Source organism: Pygocentrus nattereri, chromosome 7 (assembly GCF_015220715.1).
Source record: "Pygocentrus nattereri isolate fPygNat1 chromosome 7, fPygNat1.pri, whole genome shotgun sequence".
Lineage (NCBI taxonomy): Eukaryota > Metazoa > Chordata > Actinopteri > Characiformes > Serrasalmidae > Pygocentrus > Pygocentrus nattereri.
Window position 1 is genome coordinate 17204934 of NC_051217.1, and position 9530 is coordinate 17214463.

At 42.5% G+C, this 9530-nt stretch overlaps 1 protein-coding gene across 1 annotated transcript in view; it reads right to left on the reverse strand.

The window, feature by feature from the left end:
* mob2b (MOB kinase activator 2b) overlaps nucleotides 1–8517 on the reverse strand; it is a 57628-nt gene extending 49111 nt beyond the window's left edge. Inside the window, exon 1 of the mRNA XM_017702570.2 lies at nucleotides 8036–8517. Coding sequence (XP_017558059.1) covers nucleotides 8036–8052 — 17 coding nt within the window. The 5' untranslated portion in view covers nucleotides 8053–8517. The remainder of the gene's footprint in view (nucleotides 1–8035) is intronic.
* Between the last annotated feature and the right edge of the window lie 1013 nt (nucleotides 8518–9530).

A 9530-nucleotide genomic window follows, 5' to 3' on the forward strand; every position in this document is an offset into this window, starting at 1 on the left:
TTAAAAGCCCCAGTGGCTGCAGCGAAGCCCGAGAGTAGAGCAACTCATCCTCACACAGGCAGAGTGGACACATGTTCCCAACGAGCGCCCTGGGCTCAGACCAGTAACGAGTCACACTGAACGCTCATGGAGCAAACGGGATGGGAGGGAGGGATACAGAAAGCAAGAGGGAAAAACAGAGATGGATAGATAAAGCCTGACTTGCAGGCTCTGGATTGTCCAGTTACAGCCTGAATGGACAGCATGGGGTTGCTGTTCAGCACGCTACGCTCACAGGAGAACTAGGACAACAACCGCCAAACAAAACCAATGGAAGAGTGGGAAGCGTTAGTTTCCCCTCAAAACAAGATTGTAATATAGAGGTAGGACTACGCCAGCAAGAAGACTACAATCACAGAGTCACTGCTGCTCTTAGTAAACATTGGTGACCAAAATAAAAGTTCCAATTGCATTCACATCACTTTCGGGTTGAATTGCTTAAGGTCATGAATTCATTCCCATGAAGCTTAGTGTGTATATCGTGTGTGTGTGTGTGTGTGTATATCGTGTGTGTGTGTATATCGTGTGTGTGTGTGTGTGTGTGTGTGTGTGTGTGTGTGTGTGTGTGTGTGTGTGTGTGTGTATTAAGGTCAATTCAGAGCAGGGGTGTTTAACTTGACCAATAAAAAGGCCACACTAAAAATCTCAAATCTGTGGGCCACAGAACCCCTTTTTTCAATTAATTAATTTCTACAAATATAACATTATATTCATGTTATATATTAAACACTAGCTACATGTAACTGTTAAAGCTCTTACATAGCCCTTAGAGGTCTAACGTTAGTGTGTTTGGTGATACGACTGCTGTGGTAGATCTGTGGTTCATCTGTGGTTTATCAGCTGTCCCATACATCGTTAGGAGAGGGGGTGGAACACACCTTACACTGCAGGGCAAGCTGGGAATTGTAGTGCAGAGCTTTGTGAAACAGGCTAACATTAATACAAAATCAAAACACCTTCCCGTGCCAGACAGGATTGTGCGGCGGGACTGATCTGGCCTGCAGGCCTTGTGTTTGTTATATGAGATTTAGAGCAAATAAGTATAATATGTATCGCAATTAACCACGAAACCAACACAATCAACCATAACAACTGATTATTTTCATTGTTTGACAGGCCTAATTTTCACATTTTTGGTAAAAACAATGCATTGCTTCCCCTCTACCATTACTGGCAAATGCACAAACATCCACACCCAACATGTTATGTCCTAGCATTTGTTTCAGATAACAAAAACAAAAAGCAAAACAGACAGTAGTCACACCCACTAGAGGATGTTCATGTGTCACCACATCCCCAGTCAGACAGCCAAAGCATTGCTCTGGGGTGAGCTGGATGCAGAGAAGTACGCTGTGGTCGCCTGGGGAAGGGGACTCACCACAACATGTCTTAGACCACAGAGGGAGCAAAAGAACGAGAGGCTGGCTGACGCAGGAAGTGAGAGGAAGTGAAAAAAGTCGACACTATTTTTTTCCATCCCGACATCACTGTGTGAATAGAACACATCACCCCAGTTTCCCTCACACGTCTGAAGTCTCAAAAGAAGCAGAACACTTCATCTCATGCACTTCAGCTTTTATTAAAATATGCATGCCAAACAACTTCAGATGTCAACTTGAATCTGTCTAACGCCCTAAAGTGGTACTCTGTAATGCCAAGGTTTGAAGCGCTTGGGCTTAAAATGTTTACACTATGAACTTTCATTTGGAGTTCACTGTATCTGGATTCCAAAGCTTGTCTGTAATCCAAACAAGAGTCTAGGATGGCCACTGGAATATGACTTAATCTGGACAATAGATACCCAAATGCACAGAGCTTTGTAAATGACCTCCAGAACGACCTTGTGAAGGTTTTTCATCTACAGTGAACAGAACAAATTTAGCTGCTCTGGATGCGAAACAGGAGAAAGCACAACGGGGTAACACTAAAAGCAACTTGTGGAAAGCTAAAAGAAAAAGTTTAAATAAACATGCTAATGTTGCTAAGAATGAACAGAAACCAGTAGACACTCATTAGCATGATGGTATTTAAATGATGCTAAGATCAATAAAACTTCATTTTCATTAACTGTTAGCATCATTAGCATTTTTTTGATTGAACCATCTTTAAGTGGAGCTGTTTTTCTCTGCCTCTACCATAATAGGATGGTTTATTAGGGCTTGTTCAAACTTGGCCAGTTTGGTTTGATTACAGTCAAACCTGGTGCAACTGCTCAGTCAGTGTGACTCACTAGAGCAAGTGAGAACGCTAGCGTTCGAACACTGGTGCGCATACTGTACTTAGAGACTCTCTGAAGATGTCGGTCTCGGCTTCGTTGCAAACGAACTCTGGCGCGGTTCGTCAACAGCAACAGACAATGAACCTAATTGAACTGGTGAAATGAGAAAATTGAACTGACTTGAACTGACTTGAACTGCTGAAGTGGGAAAACTGAACTGAATTAAACTGGTGCAGCAGGAAAACGGAGCTTAACTGAATTAAAGGGGAAGTTCTCAGCGAGGTTACTGGAAGTGCTGCTGTCAGTGTCAGGTTCTATGAAAGAGCTATGCGGCATGCAAAATCATCAGACTGAAACTTGCAGCTGACTTCAGTTAATTCCTATAGTCTTCCGATTTATTACAAAACTTTCCTGGGATCTGTTCTGGTCCTGGAAAGTCCAGCATGATCTGGTGACTTTCACACTCAAACATGCCTGGTTCAACTCAACAGTCAGTTACTAGTAATGTGTTATAGCAAGGAATTCTATTGTGCTGGACTCCAACTCTAATAACTGTGTTAACAGAAGTTACTACATTTTACGAGCAGTCTGAAGATTTTTGAACTCCATCCCTATAAGACCAGAAGTGAGGAGCCCTGCTGAAGTTCAAAGAGGCAAAATGATTGCTGGTTAATTACTTCTATTACACATCACAAAGGAATTATTTACACATCACAAAGGAATACAGCTGTTAAATGGAGAAAATGGCAACATACTTGTAACCATGCTGACTCTAACCTTTAAAGGCTGTATCACATGCCAATACCAACAAAAACATCCACACCTAAGAAACCGGTCACGCCTACTTAACGCTTAATTTCTCAAATGATGAAGCGAGCCCCAACACATCTCGGTCTTGAAGGTTTATCTGCTCATCAATCAACGGACTGCACTTCAGGAATGTCTCATCCTATAAGTTGCCTGTGTATTTTTTCTGCAAACAGAACTTGTTCAGCCAGATAACTGCTCTGGATTAACAGACACTTCCTGGTGCCAATGGACACCAATGATATGCTCTGATCAGGTGTCTTCAAGGACTTCAGGCTGGACTGACTATTTAGGGTTTCTCTGTCACACCAATCTACGATCAGTAATTAAAGCCCACGTCTAAACCTTAACCACTGCAAGAGAGAAGCAGGAGCATGTCAAAAACATGCCAGGATAACTTCAACAAACTGCTAACTGAATTGGTGAGGGCAGCCATGACTTTTCCATTGATCTATTTTCTAGTTAAATTCTAATGGTTCAAAAAAATAACACATTGTGCCACATCATTGTTTTTTGTTCACATCTTGGAATTTCTGAAAGGGGGGGGGGGGTCAAAGGGTAACCCTCAAGGCCTTCTAGGCTGTAATGATTGCTGAAAACTAAAAATAAGTAAATAAATACGTTTTAGTTCTCAGAAATTAATGTGTCTCTGACTGAATATAAGCAGTAGCCTCATAAATCAGCTGATAAAAATGGAAAACAGTGGCAGCAGCTCTACAAGCCTCTCTACTTAAAGGATCGCTGTCAAACTACTTCAGGTTAAAATATGGATGCTAATATCGGTCACAAGCTTAAGGTAAACACAATGTCTTTTAGAAGCTTCCAAGTCTGTGCTTAATCTGCAATGACGTTTACTACTAGAATCCCACAGATTTATTGTAGACGTGGGTTTTTTCTCAGTTTTTGACCAAAGTTTGGCATTTCTATCCCAAATTAATGGCCTTGCTCGAACACTCATGTTTTACCACTGTTATTGTTCATTGTTATTGTTCAGATCAATAATTAGTTTGTCTTAAAAAAAAAAGCTGGTCTACTTGATTAATCAATAAAACCAGCAGCTCCTTTGATTTAAGCAACAGACCACGAGAGGGAGTGCATTACTGCGAAATGACACCACGGCTGTGATGTTTTTATGTTCGCAGTTGCTTCCGCCAAATCGGCACCGTAACGAGCTCCACTCACTCACTACACAGCTGGCAGTTCGTTCTCCAGCTCCTTACACTAAATTCCCAAACTATTATCACCACTGAGCAGCTTTTTGTTTTTTATTGGGTCAGTTTTATGGCTCAGTCTGATTTGGTCAGACTCTGAAGATCAGACTATGCATTTGGTGAATGGAACTGGGTTAATTTCTGGCTGAATCCAGGTTGTTTAGCAGTTCTTCCGTCACAGCTGCCAACTGAAAAGCTGCTCAGTGGTGATGACAGTTTGGGAACGTAGTGTAGTCTCATCTTCAGAGTCGGACCAAATTGGCTGTCGGTCAAATGTGATCTTAAGTGTCTGTTTTCTGTTTGTGACAAAGTAAGAAGTAAAAATGTTCAAATGGCTTGAGCGTCTCCTATCAAAGTCATTACTTAGCAACAGCATCTCAGCAGAGTTATACAGTGTTTGTGGAAAAAACTGATGTTATGGCGAAATAACAGCGCAGTTAGAACGCTTCTCAACAATCACCTTGTGTGCCCGGAACTAACTGCTAAATAATACTAATATAATCAACAGTGAAAGCCCAGCACACGTTTTCTTACTTCTCTGCATCCTTACACAAGCAAATCTTTCAGATTTTGATTACCTGCTGCATCTCCTTAGCTGTGACCTTTGGCCAATCTTCTAACTGCCCTGCCCACTGCCAATTTAACACTAAACACACAGCAAGCTGACCTAACTGCGATCACTCAGCTGGTTCCATTTGCTATAAATAGACAATGAGTTGCATTACAATGCTGTGTCTTTAAAGCCCAGATTGAAGGTTATATGTTCATGTTCATGTTTTAAGTGTGTTCAGACGCATTCTCTGCTCTCTAGCCTTCTCTCTCTCTTTCTCTCTCTGCGTGATACGCATGGCCAATCTGAGGCCCTTAATTTAACCGTTACTGGTCAAAGCTGTCAGCTGGCAGGCCTCACTGTAAAAACAGCGTCTCATCAGAGCAGAACGAGGTCATGGACCTGCCCTGCATGAACACACCCCCAGCATATGTAGGATCATATCTCCCTCTGCGTTTCTCAGATCACACCAAACACAGCATCCATACCGGTAGAAATCCAAGTCTAATCTTCCAGTGCTTAGAACAGAAGAACGATTTGGAGAATGTTCAGGTCTGCTCTCTCTGTCCTGCTGGTTCACATTTGTGCAGGTAAGTGACCCATATCAGTCACACCTCTGGCCTGAAAGGACCAGCATGTGCACATTTTTTTCAAATCTGCCACTGCTAAACCACTGCCCACAATGAATGATGACTACAGTGATATGTGCATGCCAGTGAAGTGTGATGCAAAAAAATGTTGACATACCCAGGTATAGGAGACCAATCTGACTACATATGAAAGTGGTACAAACATGATTTGAAAAAGGTCAGATTATTGTGTTCACATTTAGACAAAAAAAATGGATGTACACCACTTCAATCATGCAATTTTGCATTTTATGATTAGATCTTAGCAGAGATACATGTGAACTTTTTTATACATGTGAACCCAATTTTAACTGTACTTGACCATATCCAAATGTTACATATAAAAATAGGAAAGGTTTACTAGTCATTTTGGTAGGAAATAAAAAGACAATATTTGCTTTGTAGCCATTGCAACCCCTGCATCTGATCACCACTACTGAAACAAAAACAAGTTTCTTTACAAACCACGTCACATCAAAACTTTTGGAATGATTTTAATTACATCTCAATGATTTAACTTTCTGAACATAAACGTTCAAAATCAGTGGAATTCCAGTCGACCCATTGGGGATGACCAATTGCCCTGACACAGGGAAGCATCAGGGTGAAAAGTTGAAAAGAATAATGTGACGATCCTCTTTGCGTCAGCAGGGGTGAGATAGAGCATCGGATGGAGAGGCAGCCAGTACGATCAAGCAGATAATGAATAATGGTCTGCACCTGTGTGCGGTTGAAAAATGCACATTAGTAGGCTGCCTTTAATCAGGTGGCTGTCAGAGACTGATGAGAGAGGACCCCCAGTACAGAGCCAGAGACTGAAAAGTCCAGAGTACCAAAGAAACATAAGCTGCATCTAAAACTACTGTGTACCATTTTTTTTGCATACTTTTTAGTACGGCGGTATGTGGTGTTGGATGCAGTCATTGTGCCTTTCCATTTCATAACACTATTGTGTGGGTTAATTTCCATCCAAACATCTCGGCGCACCCCACGCATCAGTTTTGAACCATTTTCCCTTCAAACCACTCTCACAAAGAAAAGGAAGTGCCATGAGAGCAGCTCATCCTTCACCCTAATTACTGCAGAACTTGCACTGCACCTCCACTTATCTCCATAGAACTTGCTCCTCATTGCCACCTAAACAGTACTTACTAAACACAAATAGAAGCGAGCATGCTGAATGGGCTTACAGCTGCTCCCCTGGGCAGCCTGATTGCATCAGAGGTGAGTCCTGGTGAGTCTGCAGGTGACTCAGAGTGGACGCTGCTGCTTGCAGCAGCCTGGGCAGCAATAACTGGGAAAGAAACAGACTTCACCAGGGTGTACATGGGGAGCGTCACATAAGGCAAACAGTAGGATTACAGATCCAGATAAACCTTTCTCGAGGGACAATGTCAGGATAAGGGCAGAAAGTCGCATCTTCATAGTTATTTTTGAAAGTATATTTAATTTAAAAAAAAAAAATTGTTACTGCAAAACAAAAGTCGATGCATTTAACCTCAAAAAAGTTCTTTGGTGAGTTCCTGTGTAGGATCTCTCATCTATTTAGAGCAGAGACACAGAGGCCCAAATCTGACATTCTTCTGCATGGAAAGGCTACATGCACCTTCACATGCAGTGTCGAAAAGAGGGCAAAATACAGGGCAGCCAATCAAAACAGAGACATGATCTCAAAATCAGCCTATTTAATTCTAAAGAAAGACTGGAAAAACAAAAATGACTTTTTTCTCCATAAGAAGGGCCTCAGGAAATAAATCAAATTCAGGAACAGGATAGTTTTAAATCAAGGCAGCTGAGATACTCTCATTTTCTGTCATATTGTTTTCAGTCCCCACCTGATCAGAGGAAGGCCTCATCATCAGCCTGCAGGTAAGCAGTCAGAACTCTACTTTTAAGACTGTACTCAATACAACCTATAAGGTGGTAATAAAAACAGAGCTAAATAGAGCTGCTCTGAGGTCAAAGACTGAGTTAAAACCTCACCCAGAATTATTCTGCACTATGTCTGCTTTCAGAAGCTTTCCAAAGCTTACACGCTATCGAGTTGCATCATGCCTATTAAGACGATTCCCTCTCACAGCCTATACGGGCCAGAATTATGTATCTGTACCAACTTTGCCAGCCATTGTAACAGAGAGTACAACACGTGGTAGCTCCACACTCTCAATCCACCTCACTTTGCAAATTCAGGACAAAAAGCTGTGCCCAGCAGAGCACACACACACACACACACACACCGGTCCGCGTTGGGAGAACGAAAGCACACACACAGACCTAGAGAAAGAGCCCAGAGATCTCTACTATAAATAGTAAAAGCAGCCTCGCCAATGTGGGACGCTGAAACTCGCCTCTGCATCCCAGCCAAAATTTGGGGAGCCAAACCTGTACATAAATGCTGCTTTTCTGGTAGAGTTTGAGCACAACTACACCAGACACACCAGATAAGCCTGGACAGGTTAGCTGCACAAGCCTCGTACGAACTTCGGCTGGAGTATGAAGCATTTAGAGCTCATGGCAGAAAGAAAAGGCTGCTGTTCGTCATTTCTGAAGACAACATTTGAACGGCAATGCCAGCACTCACCCCATAAGCCAATCCATAGTGGCTGAAAAGGCTGAAAAGGGGTGAAACCCAACGGAGAGCTGGCCTTCCCCCTCTTCTTTTATCTTATCTCAGCCCGAGCCAGCTGTCTGCCTCCGTCTCGGCCAGAAAAGGTCGCTCGTCGGCTCCAAAGGCTGGCCAAGTGCCGTGTTCCTTGCTGTTGAAGTTAAATGTGACCGGCGGAAAGTGAGAGGTGACGGAGCTGCAGCCGAGTCCTCAAGCGCCGCATTGACTTTGCCGTTTTCGCCAGGAGGGTAAAGCGGGAGGATTTGTGTTTTTTTCACCCACTTTCTCCCGTCAGAGGCGGTCCCGAGCGGTCGTCTGATCGCAAGCCGACTCTTCGGTCATCCAAAAATCATCCCCAAGGAGCAGCAAAGATCGTGGAGGCGGTATTTTGGTGTTTTTGAGGTCCTTTTTAAGGTTGCAGTGAGAGCTACTGCTGCCGCTAAAGAGCTCTGCCATATACAGGAAATCCGGAAGTAAACACGGGTCCGGCGCCGCGGATGTGGCGCATAGCCTGATGGTATTTGTAGTTTTAATAGTTTGTGTACTTTTTATCAACGATTTGATTGCGAGGATTTTCTTTCGTTTATATTAGTTTAGATATTAATCGTAATTAACGATTTATTAATACGTTGTTTGGCGTCTTGGCAGGGAAGAACCAGAGAAGGCCACAATTTCTGCTTTGGAAATGCTCTTTTTATTGAACAAGGCAGCAAAGGCCACTGAAATACAGCCGGAAGGTCTTTGCATAACAAGCCTCTAAACTCCCTTTCTGTAACTGGCAGCCGCCACAATAGATAATCAATTCAATTTTACTGTACTCTGTACAGCCGACATGGCCCTAAAGCAGAAATGTGGGTTGAACCATCTAATGGGTGTTGCTGAGGGAGACAGTGGCAGGAGAAAGTCCATGAGTGCTTGTAGAAGAAACATCAAGACCAAAAAGGAGAAACGTAAAGATCTTTGTGAAGAAACATTAAGAGGGACCAAAATTTAGAAGGATAAAACCTTTAAAACCATGAGGAAGAAACACTGACTGGAAACAAGAGCCTGTTTACATTTACATTAACATGGATCATCACCAGCATCATTATATGGATAAACTTTGGTCAGATTCCATTGACACTTTTCAGTAATATGTGACCAGAGCAGATGCAATTGTACTTTTTCAGCATACAAAGCAAACCAGTGTCAACTCATATGCCTCTTTCATTTTATTTTTGTTTACCCCCCCACCCCAAAAAAATTAATGTTAATTCTTTCATCTGCTAGTCAGCAGACAGCAGGCTCTATTCATGTGCACGTTCCATTTACGCTTATGATAAATGTGCTCAAGATCCATCTCTGACGACCTCCGAATGTGAATTGATCCAATCATAATCCGTCTCATCTTGGGAGTGTTTACACCTGGCTTTTCAGGCAGTCAAGTGAAATGCAAATGTAATCCGATCACCAAAAACACACGTTAATGCAA